General features: G+C 37.9%; 1 protein-coding gene across 1 annotated transcript in view; it reads left to right on the forward strand.

The window, feature by feature from the left end:
- Window positions 1-24040, forward strand: part of LOC150088120 (uncharacterized) — a 1786788-nt gene that overhangs the window by 640956 nt on the left and 1121792 nt on the right. Inside the window, exons 12-13 of the mRNA XM_090370030.1 lie at window positions 195-392; window positions 3360-3458. Coding sequence (XP_090226156.1) covers window positions 195-392; window positions 3360-3458 — 297 coding nt within the window. The remainder of the gene's footprint in view (window positions 1-194; window positions 393-3359; window positions 3459-24040) is intronic.

Genomic DNA, 24040 nt, shown 5'->3' on the forward strand with positions numbered 1-24040 from the left:
ACTTTTCTAAGGTATTGGGTTGATTTTGAAACTAAAGTTAAATTTGAATTACAGAAAAGGCTAATGCCAAATATGTACTGAAAACATAAGTTCTTAGAAATGCTTTTCTTTTGAAATAAAATTATATATATAATATTTTTAACAAATAATGATATTGTATAGTGCCATTCATTTTATTTTGATCATTTTTGTAGGAAGAGCAGACGCCTTTGCACATAGCAGCCAGGTTAGGAAATGTAGATATTGTTAGTCTTTTATTACAACATGGAGCTGCCGTAGATGCAACGACAAAAGATATGTATACCCCATTACATATAGCAGCTAAAGAGGGCCAAGAAGAAGTTGCATCAGTTTTACTAGATCATGGAGCATCACTTGTAGCAACCACAAAGGTGATTAAAAATAATTATATTTCTTTCTTTTAATTTACTTAATAAACCTTTATTATACAAATAGAGTATAACTTCATTTACTTCAGTTTAATTGATAATTAATTCCAAAATTAATAAATCAAATTTAAATTTAATGGTTTTTAGTTTTTATATTAAATAAAGAATACCGCCCATCCAGAACAGAATAATCAAGTGCATACTGCACTGATTCAAAAAAGATTTATCTTTATGAGGAGACTATTGTAAGGGAAAGGGATAACATTTTGTACAACAAGGAGGATAGATGAATTAAAACAAGGTTGTGTCTCCTGGAAACAGCAATAAATATTTCGGTGACATCAACAATAAATGATGTCACCAACAGATTGTCAGGTTTTAAGAGAGGGGTATAGATAGCATTATTATTTATGTGGGGACTAATAATATTAAGCACATGAGAACTGATGATTTGTGGGTTAAATACAGTATCATGATGAAAAAAATGCTGGGAGTAAGATCAGAATGTTTTATGTGCCTTCAATTCTACCTAGGCATGATTGGAGGGATTATGGGCTGAAAGCCTTTTGGGTGGAAATTTTTATCAGTGTGGTCTGCACTTGTAGGTAGAAATTAGATGCAGTTTGTGGTCCAACATTGTGTGGACATGACATTGGGCCACAGGCTGCATTGCTTTTTAGTTCTCTTTTGGTCAAATGTCATAGTGTTGTAAATGTCAGCATTTACAATTTGCTTTCCTGCTATACTGGCTCAATGGTTGTACTGCCATTTGTTTATATTTCTTATAAACAATCTAATAAAGTAATTTTTTTTTGTATTCTTCATGTCTGAAAGTCTCAGCTGCTTCACCTTTTTGTGTTTCAGATTATGAAATTTGTTTCCGTGGCGTGCTGGCTCAATTACTGTACTGCCAATCTGAGAAACTGAATTGGTATTTATATTCAAATGTTAATGACAGTCAGTGTATTTTTTTATTTATTTATTTATTTTTTGTCCTCCTGAAATCTGATGTCGAAACTGACACAACACTTGGCATTTCTGATTATAAAATTTGTTTTCCCACTGTACTGCCATACATTTATACTTCATATAATGAATCTGGAAAAGCTAAGTCGATGTTTATTGAAATTTATATCCACTGTTTAATGGCAGGTGGCATTGTTCATGCTGTCAAGATCTTGTAAAGGTTTTTCTTGTGAAGAAATTGAGGGAAAAGGAAACTCTTAAAAATAAGATAGTTTCTGACTGTTCCATATGGTGTGACTGGGTTTTGGTTTCACTAGATGAACTAAAGGAGTTTTTTGGAGTTATTATCAATGTGGGACTAAATGAGGTAAAAAAAAAAACTGTTATAAAGAAATATTTTTCTGAAGAGTGGACATAGAGAATTAAATTTTTCAAGAAGGTTCTTAGCAGGAAGAGATTTCGGCATATATTTGAGGTTGCATCTCTGCTCAGCCACTAAAGCACAAGCTAAAGGAATTCAAAGTAGGTGCTCAAAAATAAAAATTATTTAATATATATACTGTATATATATATATAATATAAATAAAAATAATAGGATGTAGGTAGTGATAAAACTAAACATCTAAAAAAAGAATGAAAAAATTAATTTATTAAATCAGATTATGGCTCCTTGGCACTACTAGTTATAGTAGAAATACCCAGCAACCATAATCAAATATAGGCTGATCTGTCAAGTGTAATAAAAATGGAATAAATTATGAATTCCTGCAAAGTAAAAGTAGATTATCTGAAATTAAATAAAATTAAGATTACATAAAAATAACATGAAAGTAATAAAATAATAAAAATAGTATTTAATGCTGTAGGTCCTAAGATTTTAACTCTGTCTTCATAGGGTCGACAGCTAAAACCGAATGAACCGCAGCAATAAGCAAGGTCTGTGTTTCTGTTATGATGTATACATATGAAACGTATACATCATAGCCAACCCAACAGAGACCAGAAAGGAAGGAATAAAATTCAAAAATAAATAAAAGTAAAATACAGAATTATGCTAAAATAAATAAACTGTTTATTTCGGGGTTTGCCTTGGGTACTTGTGCTAGGATGGAAATATAATAAACAGGAAGAATTATTCATACTAAAGTTAAAAACTCTATCCATATGGACTTAATAATAAGTTCAATCATAAAATCATCACATATATGACAAATTTGAAGTCACCAAAGGCCTTGGTATATCCAGACCTTATAGGAAACACAAACCCAATAGTACCATCATTATTATGCATAAATACAGGCTGGGTGATAGGATTAAGTACTTGTGTGGTTTGTAAACAAAAGTAATCTTCAACTTCAGGAAATTTGGTTTGGTGACTGTGATAAACCAAGAGTACTTGAGTACTGCATACAGGTTTGAAGCCCTCATTTTAGGAAGGATGTGGTGCTGCTGGAATGAGTACAGAGAAAGGCAACAAAATTGATGAGAGGAACAAAGGGGTGCGCTTATCAAGAAAGGCTTCAGTTCTGCAAATTGCAGTATCAGGAGACTTGGACATCTATGAGTTGATCTGATTGAGATATTTAAGGCTCTGAATGGATTGAGCAAGCTCAGTACTTATGGGATTCTTCCTCTTGCTCAGACCACACACACACACACACACACACACACACACACACACACACACACACACACACACACACACACACACACACACACACACACACACACACACAGAGCGAAAGAGAGAGAAGGGAATCACCAAGAAAGAGAAGAATGATGATATTCAGCTCAGGACCCTGGGTGTGCCAAGCCCATACTCACCAGATGTGAGCAGATTATATTATGATAAGATTAATTTATTTTAATTAACATATTAGAATGATGTCAATTTGAAAAATAATATTCCTAACGCCTTTCCATAAAATGCATTTACATAAAATTCTTAATACCTTTCCATAATATTATTGATTGAAATCATAAACTACCATTATTAATTTTCAGAAAGGATTTACTCCACTACACTTAGCTGCAAAATATGGAAATATAAAGGTTGCAAGGCTATTACTACAGAAAGATGCACCTGTTGATGCCCAAGGAAAGGTTAGTTGAATTAAATTTTTTAATTTAAAATGATTTTTAATGAAATCATAGTCCACAGTTAAGATGGTTCATTTCTACAATGATAAATTCTCTGAAATACTTAATGGAATCATAGGCCACAGTTAAGATGATTTATTCCTGTAATAATACATTCCTTTGAAATACGTATCGAAAAATTTGTTTTGATAATAACACTGTTCAACACATAAAATGTGTTGAGCACAAAATTAAGAATCTGCAGATAAAGGAACCACTAGGTGGCAGTGAGCACAGTGTGCTGAAGTGGGATTTACTCAGAGGTAACTACCATCAGGGGTAAAGGGAAGGGTTATTGCTTTCGTAAAGGTGACTACGATGGTCTGAGACAGTATTTATATTCTATACAGTGGGACCAACTGATGATGTTACCAACATCAAATGCAAAATGTGAAGCATTCAAAGAACTTATCTTGGAAGTTACCAGGCTTTACATACCAACTAAGAAATATTGTTCAAGGTTTAGGCCTAAATGGATGTCAGATGAACTGATGAGGCATATGGCAGAGAAGAAGCATGCATGGGATACATACAAATTAACACATTACACAGAAGCCTATGATGGATACAAGTTGATCTGTAACCAAGTTACAAAGGAGGTTAGGCAGGCAAAGGCAGATTATGAGAAATCTTTGGCAAGGGATGCAAAGAAAAACAGCAAAGAGTTCTTTACTTATGTAAACTCTAGAAGGAAGGGGATGAATCAGTTTGGTCCACTTGATATCGATGGGTCAACTGTTGATGATCCTGCTCAGGTAGCTAACAAACTAAATGAATATTTTGCATCGACGTTCACACATGAGGAGTTATTCAGTGAGGGGAATGCCAGAGGTGTATTCAACTCTGGCAGTAAGCTAGAGAATCTTGTAATAACTGAGAGTAAAGTGGAGGAGAAATTGTTGAAGATAAACACAAGAAAGGCACCTGGGGTGGATGGGATCTATCCAGTTATATTAAAGGAGGCAGCAAAGGAAGTAAGCAAACCCTTAGCTATAATTATGAGAGCTTCCTTGGACTCAGGGGAGGTACCCAGAGACTGGAGATGTGTAAATGTGACTCCAATTCACAAAGGAGGATCAAAGGCTGACACAAGTAATTATAGACCTGTAAGTTTAACTTCTGTTCCAGGAAAATTAATGGAGGCACTGGTTAAAGAAGCACTGCAGGATCATTTAGACAAGACTTCAGTTATAGCTCGGACACAGCATGGTTTTGTTAAGGGGAAGTCTTGCCTGACCAATTTGATTGGATACTATGATGCAGTCACAAAAGAACTGGATGCAGAGAATAACTTTGATATTATATACTTGGATCTTAGAAAGGCTTTTGATACTGTTGCACATGGAAGACTGCTGCACAAATTGGAGCAGTGTGGCATTGGAGGCAAATTGCTGCTATGGATAAAGGGGTGGTTGAGGGGGAGAAAACAGAGAGTTGTAATCAATGGACACTGCTCATCGTGGACTAATGTTATTAGTGGAGTCCCTCAGGGCTCAATGTTGGGTCCATTATTGTTTTCTGTATTTATAAATGATATTGATGATGGTATATCAAGCTTAATGTCCAAGTTTGCAGACGATACAAAGGTTGGCAGGGTTGTCAAGGACACTACTGATGCTATGCTGCTGCAACAGGATCTGGAAAGGTTGAGCAGATGGGCTGAGAGGCGGAAAATGAAGTTTAACATTGACAAATGTAAAGTACTACATATGGGAAACAGCAACCCCAGAGCAACGTATCAACTTTGTGGTACTACACTGACAGTGGTAGAGAATGAAAAGGACCTGAGGATAATTGTGCAGGCAGATATGAAGTTCTCTGAGCAGTGCAGATGGGCTGCAAGAGTAGCTCCTGGTGTCTTGTCAATGATATACAGGAATTTTTCTAGCAGGGATAAGGAGGTGATTATTCCCTTGTATAAGGCAATGGTCAGGCCACACCTTGAGTACTGTATGCAGGTCTGGAGGCCTCATTTCAAGAAGGATATAGAGCTGCTGGAACGAGTACAGAGAAGGGCAACAAGATTAGTGAATGGAACAAAGGGGTACTCTTATGAAGAAAGGCTTAACGAGTTTGAGGACGAGAGTTTCCTGTGCGGACGTGCCTTTCTGTCGCTCTTGGAACAGAGAAGTTTTTTCTGATTTATTTTCTGCTTTATTAGTTTAAATTGACATATTAACTTATTTCTAGAGTAGCTTTATATTCCTATTTACGGTACTTAAAGTTAAAGTAACTTAGATAGAGATTTGTAGGTATTACTTAGTATCGGAAAGGGTATCAAATCCACGTGTTTACCGTTCATAAACAGCCGCCATTGTTACGTGAAAATTAATCAGTAAAATCTATTAATCTTGTCGAACTTCATTGGCAATTAAATTGTACTTTAACTAGACATATAACCACTTAGGTTACGGAACATAAATAATTAGTAAAAATAAATAATTAATACATAACTTGATACGGAAGTTATATAAAGGAATTTTTCGTAGATAACACTCGTTACTGAAACGCGATACAGCATATCCGGAATTCGATAACATTAGCTTTGTATAGTATAGTGCATAATATAATATTGTCAATTAATCAGTAGATCTATTAATCTTGTTAAACTTCATTGTCAATTAAATTGTATTTTTAACTATATATATATATATATATAACGACTTAGAGTACAAACGTAACAAATAATTAATACATACTTGATACAGAAGTTATATAAAGGGAACTTGTAGATAACACTCGATACTGAAAAATAAATATAGCGTTATAACTGTGTTAAGATACAAGTTTAAGGTTTTAATTTTGTTTTGAAATTGTAATTTTATTGACATTTAAATCGAAATCATGACTCTGACCAGAGCAGCAAAGCAAAAGGCTCAAGCTAATGGGAGTGCTGTGACTCAGGGGAGAACTGAGGGGGACAGTTGCCCTCTGAATCACAGCCTTTTAAGATGCACTGTTTGCTTGATGTTTGCGGACCAATCGGGTACGGGACATGATACTGCCATGGGGGATGTCTTTGTGTGTGCACGATGCAAGGAGTGCAAGGAAATTAGGCGATAACTCGGCGTTGTTATGGGCCTATATGAGACCTTGAAGGACAGGGTGGATGCCCTCGAAGGAAATAAATTGAGGGGCCCATTCAAGCTCTTAGCTGCCCACATCAACGCCAGAGCTTGCACTTGGTCATCTTGCAACACAGAGGCAGCCCCCAAGGCAGAATGCGCTGGTCCCACAGGAACTAGTAGTTGTTGGTGACTCTATTGTCAGGGAAACGGGGAACATGCTTTGTAAAAAGGATAGGTGGAACAGGACCAGGGTATGTCTGCCAGGGGCAAAGGTTGATGACGTTGTAGAGCAGATATCATCTTTTAAGGGCACAAAAGGTGATATAGTTGTACTAATGATATTAAGAGTAGGAGACCAGCGGAATTACTTAACAAGTACAGGTCACTGTTGAAAAAAAGCCGTGAAGTAGGGTTGAATTTGAAAGTGTCTGCAATTCTGCCCAGACACGATAGGAGGGAGTATATGATGAGAGCCTTGTCGATCAATTCGGCCCTGGAAAGATTGTGCAAGGCTCAAGGGGTAGAATTTTTTTCAGCCTGGACTGTACTTGTTAACAGGAGAGATTGCTTCTACAGGGATGGGATACACTTAAATAGAAAGGGTGCAAGAATATTTGCTGATGCTATCGAGGCAGTGTTAGGTGGGTCGGAAAACTGCTAGCTTGGGGGGAGACAAAGACTAATGGATTAACAGTAGCCACTTGCAGAGGTGAAAGAGATTCTTGCACTGCTTCTATTGGAATGAGCAGAAGCCTGAAAAACAAGATGCAGGATATTTCAGAGACTGTTGGAAGTCATTGCGGTACAAGTAAACACATGGGTTGTGTTAGGGTAGCTAAGAATAGAAACAGGTGCATGTATACTTGCGTGTACACCAATGCTAGGAGTTTAGTAAATAAATTTGATGAATTTGAGGTATTGCTCAAAACATCAAAGGCAGATATTGTTGGGATATCAGAAACGTGGTGTCACACAGATATAAGGAATGCACAACTGGAATTTGGGGAATACAATGTGTATAGAAAGGATAGACAGGACAGGAAGGGAGGAGGGGTTATGCTATTAGTTAAAAAACACATAAAATCCAAGGAAGTGAAGCCAGTCGACATTGATGGATAGGGCAGTGTCGAGTCAGTTTGGTGTGACATAAGCATAGGTAAATCAAAATTGAGAGTAGGAGTGTGCTATAGGCCTAATGACTCTGATGAGTATAATAAGTAAATCAGAGAGTCTTATAATGGGGGATTTTAATTTCCCAGATATTGACTGGAATTTGTGGGTTGGTCACTCACACACTAGCAAGGCTTTTGTGGATTTATTGGATGATTGTTTTCTACACCAGCATGTTCGGGAGGCAACTAGAGGGAGAATTACTCTTGATCTCATTATCAGTAGTGATTCTTCATGCATTAGGAATCTGCAGATAAAGGAACCACTGGGTGGCAGTGATCACAGTTTGCTGAAGTGGGATTTACTCAAGGAGGTAACTACCATCCGAGGTAAAGGGAAGGGTTTTTGCTTTCGTTAAGGCGACTATGATGGTCTGAGACAGTATTTAAATTCTATACAGTGGGACCAACTGATGATGTTACCAACAGCAAATTCAAAATGGGAAGCATTCAAGGAACTAATCTTGGAAGCTACCAGGCTTTACATACCAACCAAGGAATATTGTTCAAGGTTCAGGCCTAAATGGTTGTCAGATGAACTAATGAGACATATGGCAGAGAAGGAAAATGCATGGGATACATACAAATTAATGGGTGACATGGAAGCCTATGATAGATATAAGTTGGTCTGTAACCAAGTTACAAAGGAGATTAGGCAGGCAAAGGCAGATTATGAGAAATCCTTGGCAAAGGATACAAAGAAAAACAGAAAAGTGTTCCTTACCTATTTAAACTCAAGAAGGAAAGGGATGAATCAGATTGGTCCACTGGATGTTGATGGTTCAACAGTTGAGGATCCAGCTCAGGTGGCTAACAATCTAAACGAGTATTTTGCATCTACATTCACACATGAGGAGTTATTCAGGAAGGGGAATGTCGTAGGTGAAGTAAACATTGGCAGTGAGCTAGATGATTTTCTAATAACTGAGAGGAAAGTGGAGGAGAAATTGTTGAGGATAAACATAAAAAAGGCGCCCGGGGTGGATGGGATCTATCCAGTTATATTAAAGGAGGCAGCAAAGGAAGTAAGCAAACCTCTAGCCATAATTATGAGAGCTTCTTTGGACTCAGGGGAGGTACCCATGGACTGGAGATGTGCAAATGTAACCCCAATTCACAAAGGAGGATCAAAGGCTGACACAAGTAATTATAGACCTGTTAGTTTAACTTCGGTTCCAGGAAAATTAATGGAGGCACTGGTTAAAGAAGCATTGCAGGATCATCTGTACAAGAATTCAGTTATAGCTCAGACACAGCATGGTTTTGTTAAGGGCAGGTCTGGTCTGACCAATTTGATTGGATACTATGATGTAGTCACAAAAGAACTGGATGCAGGGAATAACTTTGATATTATATATTTGGATCTTAGAAAGGCTTTTGATACTGTTGCGCATGGAAGACTGCTGCACAAAATGGAGAAGTGTGGCATTGGAGGCAAATTGCTGCTATGGATAAAGGGATGGTTGAGTGGCAGAAGACAGAGAGTGGTAATCAATGGACACTGCTCAACGTGGACTAATGTTATTAGTGGAGTTCCTCAGGGTTCAGTGTTGGGTCCATTGTTGTTTTCTGTATTTATAAATGATATTGATGATGGTGTATCAGGCTTAATGTCCAAGTTTGCAGACGATACCAAGGTTGGCAGGGTTGTTAAGGACACTACTGATACTATGCTGCTGCAACAGGATCTGGAAAGGTTGAGCAGATGGGCTGAGAGGTGGCAAATGAAGTTTAACATTGACAAATGTAAAGTACTACATATGGGAAACAGTAACCCCAGATCAACGTATCAACTCTGTGGTACTACACTGACAGTGGTAGAGAATGAAAAGGACCTGGGGGTAATTGTGCAGGCAGATATGAAGTTCTCTGAGCAGTGCAGACGAGCTGCAAGAGTAGCTCATGGTGTCTTGTCAATGATATACAGAAATATTTCTAGCAGGGACAGGGATGTGATTATTCCCTTGTATAAGGCATTGGTCAGGCCACACCTTGAGTACTGTATACAGGTCTGGAGGCCTCATTTCAAGAAGGATGTAGAGCTGCTGGAACGAGTACAGAGAAGGGCAACAAGATTAGTGAATGGAACAAAGGGTTGCTCTTACGAAGAAAGGCTTAAGTTTTGCAAATTACAGAGCCTGGAGACTAGGCATCGGCGAGGTGATCTGATAGAGGTGTATAAGGCTTTGAATGGCTTGAGCATGCTCAATGCCGATGGGATTCTTCCTCTTGCTCAGAATAATCACCTGAGAGGGCATAAATTCAAATTGAGGAAGGACGGATGTCGGATAGATGTGTGGAAATTTGCCTTTAGCCAGCAGGCAGTTGGTTTGTGGAATAGACTCCCATCGCTTGTTGTTGAAGTTGATAGCCTAAACAAATTTAAGGCTCAGTTGGACAGGTATTTCGAACGAACAGAGGGGTGAAATGGGAGTAGTGGTTTTTTTTTTTTTTTTTTTTTCTTTGGCTGATGCTGAATAAGCTTGCTTTCTTGCATCATATGCCTTAACATTAGCATTAGCATTAGTGGAGGCATATGTTGCTTTCTTGCATCATATGCCTCTACTAATGCTAATGTTAAGTTTTGGAAATTACAGTGTCTGGAGACTAGGCACCAGCGTGGTGATCTGATAGAGGTGTATAAAGCCTTGAATGGTTTGAGCATGCTCAATGCTGATGGCATTCCTCCTCTTGTTCAGAATAATCACCTGAAAGGGCATGAATTCAAATTGAAGAAAGACAGATTTAGGATAGACGTGCAGAAATTTGCCTTTAGCCAGCGGGTAGTTGGTTGGTGGAACAGACTTCCATCCCTTGTCGTGGAAGTTGATAGCCTAAATAAATTTAAGGTTCGGCTGGACAGGTATTTCGAACGAATGGAGGGGTGAAGTGGAAGTGTTTTTTTTTTTTTTTTTTTGGCTGATGCTGCATAAGCTTGCTTTTTTGCATTATATGCCTCTACTAATGCTAATGTTACAAAATTGAAAATACTCAATCTTCACTAATTTTATGCTGGTGAACATGAAAATCACGTTAAAATTTGTCGATTAGCTCTTGTTTTCAAATTAGAGTTGGGGTTTCATATTAGTGAATTACTCTGCATTATCAGTTATGGCTCTCGGCAAAATGCATGGCAACACCACGGTTTCAGTATCACCACATGATTAGCAACTGTCGCCTTGCTCTGCATCAGATGTGTCTTCAACTCTGTTGCAGTAATCCTGAAAAAAGGCTAGATGCTGGGTGATTTGTTCTCAGTTGGCAGTTGTTTTCTGTGAGATTCCTACTTTTTGTGCAGTATTTGTGTTGTGTAAGATTAATATGCCCCATAATTGTGTTACTAGTCTGGATGACTTCTATCATGTACATCTTCAGAAGTCATGTTAGTTTCAAGAAAGCATCCCTTCACTCAAGCCATAAAAAAGGGCCTACTTCTTGTACTTTGGTTGTGAAGTAGGCATCCAGGACAAGAACTGGGCTCCACACATATGCCACACATATCTAACCTGTTCATCAAAATTCAACGTGTGTGTGAATTGAATGGAATGCTTTGTGCTTTTCGCAGTGCCCATGATATGGAGGGAGCAGACAAATCATGTCACAGACTGTTACTTCTGTATGGTGCCTCCTATTAGAAAAGGGGAGACAATGAAGACAAAGTGGACAGTGATGTACACAAATATACCCTGTGCCTCTTGGTAAAGTACTACCTATTCCTGAGCCGCCCAACAATTTTTCTGTACATTCTGATGAAGATGAAGACACTGATGAACATCAACTTGATATACATGGAATACACCATGGAGTACGTCAAGAGATACACCATTTTGTCCAAACCTTTATCCTTCTGAACCACATAAGATTGCAGAACGTGAGCTTAATGGTATCAACAGCGATCTCGAACTGCCAAAGAATAAGGCAGAGTTTTTGACCTCTAGGCTACAATGGTGGAATCTTCTAGATCACTCTGTGAAAGTGAAAACATTTTGTACTCGAAATAATGACTATGATAAATTCTATCAAACAGAAGGTGAACTCACTGTTTGTAAGGCTGTTGATGGTCTAATGGCAGAACTGAACATGAGGCAAGTTCCTGAAGAATGGCTGTTATTTATAGATGCTTCTAAGTGTTAGCCTTAAGGCTGTGTTATTACACAATGGAAATATGCTGCCTTCATTATCTCCTGCATATGCTGTCCACAAAAAAGAAACATACGCAAATATGGAGAACATCCTCTTAGGTGTACGTTATCAGAATTTGAGTGGCAGATATGTGATGATTTAGCATTAGCATTAGTAGAGGCATCTGATGCAAGAAAGCAAGCTTATGCAGCATCAGCCAAAAAAAAACCCACTTCCACTTCACCCCTCTGTTCGTTCAAAATACCTGTCCAGCTGAGCCTTAAACTTATTTAGGCTATCAACCTCCACGACAAGGGATGGAAGTCTGTTCCACCAACCAACCACCCACTGGCTAAAGGCAAATTTCCGCATGTCTATCCTACATCTGTCTTTCCTCAATTTGAATTTATGCCCTCTCAGGTGATTATTCTGAGCTAGAAGAAGAATCCCATCAGCATTGAGCATGCTCAAACCATTCAAGGCTTTATACACCTCTATCAGATCACCTCACTGGTGCTAGTCTCCAGACACTGTAATTTGCAAAACTTAAGCCTTTCTTCGTAAGAGCACCCCTTTGTTCCATTTACTAATCTTGTTGCCCTTCTCTGTACTCGTTCCAGCAGCTCTATATCCTTCTTGTATTGAGGCCTCCAGACCTGTATACAGTACTCTAGGTGTGGCCTGACCATTGCCTTATACAAGGGAATAATCACCTCCTTATCCCTGCTGGAAAAATTCCTGTATATCATTGACAATACTCCATGAGCTACTCTTGCAGCCCATCTGCACTGCTCAGAGAACTTCATATCTGCCTGCACAACCACCCCCAAGTCCCTTTCATTTTCTACCACTGTCAGTGTAGTACCACAGAGTTGATACGTTGCTCTGGGGTTGCTGTTTCCCATGTGTAGTACTTTACATTTGTCAATGTTAAACTTCATTTGCCACCTCTCAGCCCATCTGCTCAACCTTTCCAGATCCTGTTGCAGCAGCATAGTGTCAGTAGTGTCCTTGACAACCCTGCCAACCTTTGTATCGTCTGCAAACTTGGACATTAAACTTGATATACCATCATCAATATCATTTATAAATACAGAAAACAATAATGGACCCAACACTGAGCCCTGAGGGACTCCACTAATAACATTAGTCCACGATGAGCAGTGTCCATTGATTACCACTCTCTGTCTTCTCCCCCTCAACCACCCCTTTATCCATAGCAGCAATTTGCCTCCAATGTCACACTGCTCCAATTTGTGTAGCAGTCTTCCATGTGCAACAGTATCAAAAGCCTTTCTAAGATCCAAGTATATAATATCAAAGCTATTCCCTGCATCCAGTTCTTTTGTGACTGCATCATAGTATCCAATCAAATTGGTCAGGCAAGACTTCCCCTTAACAAAACCATGCTGTGTCCTAGCTATAACTGAAGTCTTGTCTAAATGATCCTGCAGTGCTTCTTTAACCAGTGCCTCCATTAATTTTCCTGGAACAGAAGTTAAGCTCACAGGTCTATAATTACTTGTGTCAGCCTTTGATCCTCCTTTGTGAATTGGGGTCACATTTGCACATTTCCAGTCTATGGGTACCTCCCCTGAGTCCAAGGAAGCTCTCATAATTATGGCTAAGGGTTTGCTTACTTCCTTTGCTGCCTCCTTTAATATAACTGGATAGATTCCATCCACCCCGGGTGCCTTTCTTGTGTTTATCTTCAACAATTTCTCCTCCACTTTACTCCCAATTATTTCAAATTCTGTAGCTACTGCTAGAGTTGAATACACCTCTGGCATTCCCCTCTCTGAATAACTCCTCATGTGTGAATGTCGATGCAAAATATTCATTTAGTTTGTTAGCTACCTGAGCAGGATCATCAAAAGTTGACCCATCAATATCAAGTGGACCAATCTGATTCATCCAGTTCCTTCTAGAGTTTACATAAGTAAAGAACTTTTTGCTGTTTTTCTTTGCATCCCTTGCCAAGGATTTCTCGTAATCTGCCTTCGCCTGCCTAACCTCCTTTGTAACTTGGTTGCATATCAACTTGTATCTATCATAGGCTTCTGTGTCATGTGTTAATTTGTAAGTATCCCATGCATTTTTCTTCTCTGCCATATGCCTCATTAGTTCATCTGACATCCATTTTGGCCTAAACCTTGAACAATAATTCTTAGTTGGTATGTAAAGCCTAGTAGCTTCCAAGATAAGTTCTTTGAATGCTTCCCATTTTCAATTTGCTGTTGGTAACATCATCAGTTGGTCCCACTGTATAGAATTTAAATACTGTCTCAGTCCATCGTAGTCGCCTTTACGGAAGCAATAACCCTTCCCTTTACCCCTAATGGTAGTTACCTCTTTGAGTAAATCCCACTTCAGCACACTGTGATCACTGCCACCTCATCATCATCATCATCATCCATTTTCAATCCACTGCAGGATGAAGGCCTCTCCAGCAACTTTCCAGTTCTTTCTGTTTGGAGCACTGGCCATCCATTTACTACTCAAAAACTCATGAATTTCATCTATCCATCTCCGCCTTTGTCTTCCAGGTTTTCTTCTAGCTCCTCTTGGGTACCATTCTGTTATTTTCTTAGTCCATCTGTCATCATGTCTTCGAGCTATGTGTCCTGCCCAAGACCATTTTAGTTCTTTAGTTTTGATAAGAATGTTTTGTACTTGAGTTTGCTGCCTAATCCCAGTGTTTCTCTTCTTATCTAACAGTCTGATTTCCAATATAATTCGTTCCATTCTTCGCTGTGTAGTTCTTAGCTTCTCTTGCATTCTTTTGGTGAGTGCCCAAGTTTCACTTCCATAAGTCATGGTGGGGAGTATACATTGATTCATTATTTTACGTTTCAGACAAACTGGGATATTGCTCTTCAGTATGTGACTATATTTCCTGAATGCTATCCATCCAAAATTTATTCTTCTCTTGACTTCCAGCCATTTATCATTATTACAGCTAATAACTTGTCCCAGATAAGTATATGACTCCACCTTTTCAATTACTGCTCCTTCAATCATTATTTCCCTTTCCGTGGCATACTTGTTCATCATTACTTTTGTTTTAGCCATATTCATCTTTAGTCCAAAATCCTTACTAACTGTGCATAACTGATTAAGATTTTCCTCTAATTCTTTAGGATCGTGGCTTATGACCACAATGTCATCTGCAAATCGTAAATGGTTTAGGTACTCTCCGTTCACATTGACTCCTTTCTGCGACCAGTCTAATCTTCTGAAAGCTTCCTCAAGGGCAGCAGTAAACAGCTTCAGAGATATTGTGTCTCCTTGTCGAACTCCTTTCTCGATTTTAAATTTGCTACTGTCTTTGTCTAGTCTAATAAAGGATGTAGCACTCTCATATATTTTCTTCAAAATCATAATATATGGAGTATCTATGCCTTGTCTTTCCAGTGCCTGAAACATTGCCTTATGCTGTATGGAGTCAAATGCCTTTTCATAATCCACAAATGCCAGGCATAATGGTGTTTTATATTCATTTGCTTTCTCCATTAGCTGTGATATTATGTGAAGGTGATCCATAATTGAGAATCCTGTCCTAAAGCCAGCTTGCTCTGTCGGTTGATTCTCATCAAGTATTCTTTCTAATCTGTTAGTAATGACCCTTGTGAACAACTTGTAGATATGGGATAACAAGCTAATTGGTCTATAATTTCCAATTTCTGATTTATCTCCTTTCTTATGCAGCAAAACTATGATTGCATGATTCCACTGCTTAGGCATCACACCTTTTATAATGCACTTTGTGAAGAGCCTTGCCAGTTTTTGTGTTATGTCTCTTCCTCCCAATTTTAACAACTCTACAGTAACTTCATCTTCCCCTGGGACTTTCTGATTCTTCATTTTCTTCAATGCATGTTCTACCTCATCAGGAAGAATATCGGGTATGTTGTATGTGTTGCTACTTTGCAATCCATCTTCCCCACTGCTGGTATCATTCCCTCGCTCCTTGTATAATTCTCTATAGTAGTCTTCTGCTATTTGAATTATGCCTTCCTGCTGTTTATAAGTACACCATCGCTATTCTTCAGTTTCAGTATCATTTGTCTTTCTGTATTACTGCTCATGGCTGCTGATTTAAATCCTTTGTTTTCCCTTAATGCTTGTTCTACGTTTCTTGTGTTTGCCACCTAGTGGTTCATTTATCTGCAGATTCTTAATGCATGAAGAATCACTGGTGATAATCAAATGAAGAGTATTACTCCCTCTAGTTGCCTCCCGAACATGCTGATGTAGAAAACAATCATCCGATAAATCCACAAAAGCCCTGCTAGTGTGTGAGTGACCAGCCCCCAAATTCCAGTCAATATCTGGGAAATTAAAATCTCCCATTATAAGACTCTCTGATTTACTGGCCCACTCTATTTCCCTGTACAGTTTCTTATTATACTCATCAGAGTCATTAGGCCTATAGCACACTCCTACTCTCAATTTTGATCTCCCAATGCTTATGTCACACCAAACTGACTCAACACTGCACTGTCCAGCGATGTCGACTGGCTTCACTTCCTTGGTTTTTATGTGTTTCTTTACTAATAGCATAACCCCTTCCTATCCTGTCTATCCTTTCTGTAGACGTTGTACTCCCCAAATTCCAGTTCTGCATCCCTTATATCTGTGTGACACCACGTCTCTGATATCCCAACAATATCTGCCTTTGATGTTTTGAGCAATTCCTCAAATTCATTAAATTTGTTTACTAAACTCCTAGCATTGGTGTACACACAAGTATACCTGCACCTGTTTCTATTCTTAGCTACCTAACACAACCCATGTGTTTACTTGTACCGCAATGGCTCCCAGCAGTCTCTGAAATATCATGCATCTTGTTTTTCAGGCTTCTGCTCATTCTAATAGAAGCAGTGCAAGAATCTCTTTCACCTCTGCCAGTGGCTACTGTCAATCTATTTGTCTTTGTCTCCCCCCAAGCTAGCAGTTTTCCGACCCACCTAACACTACCTCGATAGCATCAGCAAATATTCTTGCACCCTTTCTATTTAAGTGTATCCCATCCCTGTAGAAGCAATCTCTCCTGTTAACAAGTACAGTCTAGGCTGAAAAAAATTCTACCCCTTGAGCCTTGCACAATCTTTCCAGGGCCGAATTGATCGACAAGGCTCTCATCATATACTCCCTCCTATCGTGTCTGGGCAGAATTGCAGACACTTTCAAATTCAAGCCTAATTCTCGGCTTTTGTTCAACAGTGACCTGTACTTGTTAAGTAATTCTGCCGGTCTCCTACTCTTAATATCATTAGTACCAACGTGTACAACTATATCACCTTTTGTGCCCTTAAAAGATGATATTCGATCTACAACGTCATCAACCTTTGCCCCTGGCAGACATACCCTGGTCCTGTTTCCCTGACAATAGAGTCACCAACAACTACTAGTTCCTTCGGGACCAGCGCATTCTGCCTTGGGGGTTGCCTTTGTGTCACGTGATGCCCAAGTGCAAGCTCTGGCGTTGATGTGGGCAGCTGAGCGCTTGATGGGCCCCTCAATTTAGTTTCTTCGAGGGCATCCACCCTGTCCTTCAAGCTCTCATATAGGCCCACGAGAACGCTGAGTTGTTGCCTGATATCGATACACTCCTTGCATCGCTCACACACAAAGACATCCCCCATGGCAGTATCATGTCCCGTACCCGATTGCACTGCGAACATCAAGCAAACAGTGCATTTTATAAGGCTGTGAGTCAGAGGACAACTGCCCCCCTCAGTTCTGCTCTGAGCTACAGCACTTCCATTAGCTTGAGCCTTTTGCTTTGCTGCTCTGGTCTGAGTCATGATTCTATTAATTTATTAATTAATTATAATTAATTATGTTATGTTATTAATTATGTTAAATATAATTAATTATGTTACGTTTGTAATCTAAGTCGTATATATGTATTTATTTAAAAGTACAATTTAACTGCTAACGAAGTTCAACTAATGCTATCTAGTACGGTATATAACTATCGTATCACAAAGGCGGGAACTTATGAACTTTATATCTACGGACACTTAAGTATTAATTAACTTTCAGATCTCGCTGTGTCAATTCAGAATAAACTAACGATCCTTGCTAGGTCTATAAGCTACTTACAGAAATAATTCGATGTAAAAAATATTCGATCAAGCTGCTAAATGTTCAATCAAGCGGCTAAATATGGCTAAAGAACTTCTCGTTCAGCAGAGTTGCAAACACGTGGATACCCTTACCGATACTTTTATGCAATTACAAGGCGGAGTAAAGAATTACAAGGCGGAGATTTAAAGGTAAGTGTCATTTTATTAGGACTACAAAAGGGTGGCACTAAGTATTGTTTGCTTTCTCTGTGAGTGAGTTAGTATTACCAAGGATATACACTGCAAGAAGAGGAGTTGCCTCAATGAAAATCATTAACACCTGGAATGAAGAACGTAGCATTTGAACCTTTGGTAGATTGAAAAATAGTTTTGCTTCCACCACATCAAACTGGCGCTCATGAAAAATTTTGTGAAGACGTTGGCAGTGAATGGTCCTGCATTCACATATTTGCAAGAGACATTCCCAGGACTTAGTACAGAGAAGATTAAGGCAGATGTTTTCATTGTTCCACAAATAAGACAACTTTTCAAAGACAAACAGTTTGAATGTGTCCTTAATGATAGTGAAAAATCAGCATGGAGAGCCTTTCAAAATGTTTTGACTGGTTTTCTAGGAAATGATAAAGCTGGCAACTATAGGCATCTTATGGAAGATCTCATTACTTCTTACAAAAGACTGGGGTGCAACATGTCATTTAAGATGCATTTCTTGCACTCTCACTTGGATTTTTCCCCACTAAACTGAGGTGCCGTCAGCGCTGAACTTGGTGAGCACTTCCATCAAGATATCACAGCGATGGAACAAAGATACAAAAGCAAATGGAGTACCGCATTGTTTGCTGATTATTGTTGGATGGTGAAAAGGGATGCTCCCGAAGCTGAATACAAGTGAAAGGCGATAAGGACCCATGTTTGATACAGGTATGTTCATAACTATATCTTACCACCATATAAATAAAAAAAATACCTTGTATAAATATAAAAAAACTTAATTTTTTTTTTTTTGAAAACAAGAGCCAGCTGCCATTTTAAACAATATTTCCGTGTTTAGCACCCCAAAACTATAAAGTAAACTTACTTTTTTTGAAAGTAACAAGATATGACCCAAAATTTGTTGTTGAGTGTAATAGAAGAGTATTCATGTTGAATTAGTCTTGAATTTTATGAATAATAATTATTGTTAAAAATTAACTTATAATTTTCACATAAGTTAAAAGTTATAAGCTTACACATAGTTGAAAGCTGTTAAATGGATGTGAGGTAAAATTTATCATTTTGTTTTTTGTTTTTAGTATTAGTCATGTAATACAACAAACACCTGGACTTTTGCTGCACTAGTGAAAAAGGAATAATAATAAAAATAAAATAAAATCATCAGCTTAAACTACCCATGGAAGTAATTTATTCCGATAATAAGAAAACTTCCATCAATCTAAACTTTCTCACCCCCCCTCCCCATTATCTGATTTTTGATGCCTAGTTCTGGGATCATAACAGTGAAAATTTTGCTTCATTCATTTTACTGTCTCTCTCAGAGACTTCTAGCCAGCCCTCAGTCTTCCATTCTAAGGGGCATGGTTACCAATCCCTGTGACCCACATATTTGAAGTCTTTCCTTTCCTCATATATTTACCATTTTTGCAAGTCTCACGAGTGGATTGCCCATATTTGGACCCTTTCAAGAAATCTGTCTTTTTTTTATTTATTTATTTTTTTATGTGCATTAGCATATATGCACATGTATGCATAAAGCACTTGTCTTCCCCATGTCCATCCCGCTGCACGTAACACCACAACTCCCAGTTGGTGAATATTCATAAAATTATATATTTAGCTTTTTCAAACAATTTGTCAAGCTTTTATTAAAATCATATCAGTAGAACCTCAGTAATGATTATTTCTTGTTTTTGTTTTTTTTATCATGTATCATCAGCTATCCTATACTATGTATTGTAGCTGAAGCATTGAAGATTGTTACCATTTGTGCAGACGTGCAATGTTCTTGGTTTGTTCCTACATATTGTTTTTTTTTTCTCCCCTGTTATAAGTTATGAATTATTACTATTTGCTAATGATATTGAACCTGACTAACTTGTATTTCTTAGATGCAAGTCTCCATACTTGGACACAGTATTCTAAGTTTAGGCTTTAAGTTGCCTAATACAGTAGGATTACAACCTCTTCATCTCTATGGACAAATGTTCAATAAATCACTGATAGGACTCATGGGCCCATCTTTGGAACCTGCCTACACTGCTTCGAGGTCTTAGTGTCTACCTGTATCATAACCCCCAAATCCCTTTCTCTCTCTTTATTATTTTTAATTCAACCTCCATCAAGAGTATAAGTTATTTCAGAGTTGCTATAAGTTCAAGATCTTGCATTTTTCTGCATTAAAATGTAGCTGCTGCTTTTCTGACCATTCTTGAAGCCTATCTGAGAAATGCTGAAGGAGCACCACTAGGTGCTAATAATCACTTGTTATTGTTCATCACTCAGATTATCATTCTGTGAAATACTTGGTGGTATTGCAGTGAACAATGATAATTATCTATCACTGACTATCGCAGAAGCCAGCCAACCTTATTCAAAGTGAGGTTGCCATGCTGCATCTTTGCTTATATTGGGTTTTCACCTTGGTGGTCACTTCCAGTAGCTGGGAATTCACAGTAATGGAAGATAAACCCAGGGTTACCAAAAATCTTATCAGCTTGAAGATGTGAGCACAGTATTTGGTTGTTACAGAACAGCTTGACTTTGCTGAAATTTTCCACAGTTGAATCAGAAATGAGATCTGAATATCTCCATCAGCATTTTAGACTTTGAAGCAGTGGTCTTGTTTATGGTAACTGGAAGAATATCTGTGACAAACCTCAATGACCTGGTAATTTCCAGTTTTTTTATCATAATTTTAGCATAGCATAGAGGCCACTGTTATTCAGTGTAATTCATTCAGTGTTGAGCAATGATCAAAAATGCTGTTTCAGGTGATCAGTTATGCCTTATGCACCTGAAGAGATGAGACACAGAGGCCATCCAGCCGTTTGTCTGTCCATCTTATCCTTTATCCAATCCAGTACCTATATTTTTAATTTTATTGCTGTCCGAAGAGTTTTCTTGGAACATTTATCACTTTCATAATTCAAACCAACTTTGATTTTTGAGTGAGACATGATTTTCCTTATGGGTTTAGTTTTATATTATTTTAATATGAGTGATTTAATTTTATTTTTACTCTTATGTGGTTTACTTTTAATTTCTGATATATTAATTTTTAATTAATTATAAGTAACTGGAAATTTTTTTACTTTGATTTTAAATCTAATTTTTAAGATAGCAGAAATATGAATTCACCTTTAGACAGTCCATGCGCATATTCTCGTAGTCCCACCATGTATTGTTCTTTACTCCCTCCATATCATCCTCATGGTTACCTATTATAATAGGTCAGTTATTTAATTAGTTTAGCCTCTATCAATTTAGTAATTATTACTTTAGTAATTATTTGTAAGACAAACTTATGCACTGAAATTGAATTATAATGTACAAGGTTGACTATTAAATTCAAGGACTGAGTCAATTTAAAGAAAGCCAGATGTTAGAATGAAAAATGCTTTTAATATTTTTCAGGGTTTTTCAATTGCCTGGAGCAACACTTGTGGAGCTGTTGGAAAAATTTTTAAAGGTATTTGAATTGATTGCTACCAATTGGTCCTTGTGGCTGTCAGAGACATTGTCTCATGTATGTCAAGTTGGGCTTGCTACCTGGGAGACTAAAACACTGATGGAACTGATATTCGGGTGACACACAAGTCAAGCGGACCTAATTTCAGAAAAGGCCGGTCAGTCTGTGACAGCCAAATCATCTGCTTGCATCTTCACAATGGTGGGACTGTTTGTAACCCTGGGTATGGCCCCCCATGTGCAAGTCCTAAAACACAGCATGTAGCATACTGGAGGTGACCATCCAGGTGTGAGCCAATATAAACAGAGGTTGAGGTGTATTGCCCACACCACATTATTTTGTTTGTTATTTTGGTTTTTAGGAGCATTAGCAGCTAAGGCCATATTGCTCCGGGAAATGCGGTGATCATTCCCTGACCTTTCCGCATCCTCTGTATGTGGTGGTGACGGGCTCAAACCCCGGTCTAATCAAGAAGCGTGTGCTACGCACTGCTGCTCCTTCCCACCTGGCTACGGAGACGCCCCACACCACATGGAACAATGCCACCTGTCTGTATTACCAGGCAGTACTAGGTGGTAGATGACTGTCATCAACTGGTGCAGTACGACCACTTTGCTTATTGGAGGCTTGAAGTGGTTGAACCCATATTTAGTCTCCAAAGCAAAGTTCTGGCAATCCTCCCCCCCCCTTCTCTTCCATCATGCACTATCATTGGCATCTTTGGAGGTTATAATGGACATCCTGTCTTCCTTACATTTCGAGGGTACAGCTCTAAAGTGGTGTTTGCATGCCGCCGCTAGATAGTCCACTGGGCTGAATCTATTCATAAATTCTAAGAGGCCTTCACATCAGCTGGTGTATAACCTTGGTGCCTCTACTCTGCCAGACAGTGACTGGAGGGAGTCAGAGTAATGTGTATGTGGGGGACATTGTCGAGGCCATATTATATCAAGGAGCTGGGTACATTCTTTCCATGTGTATGCCATATTCAAGAATTTCATTACTTCATACAGTATGTCCCCCCACCTTTTCTTATTTCTGAATACATAATGAATCGTCAAACTAATAGAACAAACTTATCTTCAAAAAGATCTGAACTTCCCAAACATTTCCTTGTTCATTTTGCAGATTTAGTCAGATTACTGTTTCAAATCTTTTAATGTCAGCATTTGCTCAGATCATGTCAGTGAAATTATTCTTTAAATCCTTTTTTCCACACTCCACCATAAAATCTCATCATTTATCTAAAAATTATATCCGTTTTAAATGTTGGCTCGATTTAAGTTGTATCTAAGTAGATTTTACTTATTTAGTTTAAACTGGCAGTAGTGGCAGGTCACGTGAGAGGTGTCTCTTGAAAATAATGTTTAAGTAAGACTAAATGCAACTAGGCATAATATTTTTAAGCTTATAATTATCTATATAATATTGGTATAGATACACCATAGAAAACTATGATAGTAGTGTAAAGGGTATCATTTCATCTGTATCTCATATTGTGCTTATCCTTCAGAACAAGTTACCATGTATTGCACTACCTTGAATAAGTAATGCTTCACTTGAAAATAATATAACAATAAAATAATTTTATAATAAAATAATATAATATCATTTCCTTGTTAACTGTTAATCAGAGATGAAAAATCTGAAATCTTTTTACCTTCATAAATATAGTCAAACTTTTACTGCAGTAATATCTGAAGTGATTACAGAAATTGTGTGCAAGAATCTGTTTGTGCCCTGCCACCTTCTTTGCAACTATATGGTTTTACTTAAAGAATGCCATGGTACCTCATGAAAATAACATTGCCATGTAACCTGTTCATCAAAGATTAAGAATCTAAATTTTTTTTAAACCTTCTGAATTTGAAACCTAAATATAGTCAAACTTTTACTTTATTGGCATGGTACGAGGCAAGTGCCAATGCTGTGTGTGTTTATGGTTTTATGTTATTGGTTATTCCTCTTCCACTTGTTCATGAAACATATATTCAGTTATACCCTAGTAGTTTTGAAAGATTTATTATTGTTTCACACAGTAAAGGTGAGAACACAAAACCCCGTATTTTCTCAAATGGCTGATACTATGCGAGAAGTAACATACTTGAATTCATGCATTGTGAAGCATGCCACATTTGAAATAAACCTGAAAACACTTATATTCAAATATATAGGTTTTTTTTTTTTTTAATAATAATCTATAAACCTAATAAGCAGAAATATATGCATGCAGGATTTGAAATTTTGTGCATAATAATGGCCTTTTAAACTCAAAAGTAGAAGAGACTATGAGACTGATGTTTCTGCTTTTCATGTAAAACGTTTTTTTTGTAATTTTCAGTAGGATTTTTTTTGTTTTTTAAAAATAAAAAGTGTAAAACATACACATTTATGTTTTTAAAATTGT

Source organism: Mastigoproctus giganteus, chromosome 3 (assembly GCF_048544385.1).
Source record: "Mastigoproctus giganteus isolate SK-2022 chromosome 3, ASM4854438v1, whole genome shotgun sequence".
In the NCBI taxonomy this organism is placed as follows: domain Eukaryota; kingdom Metazoa; phylum Arthropoda; class Arachnida; order Uropygi; family Thelyphonidae; genus Mastigoproctus; species Mastigoproctus giganteus.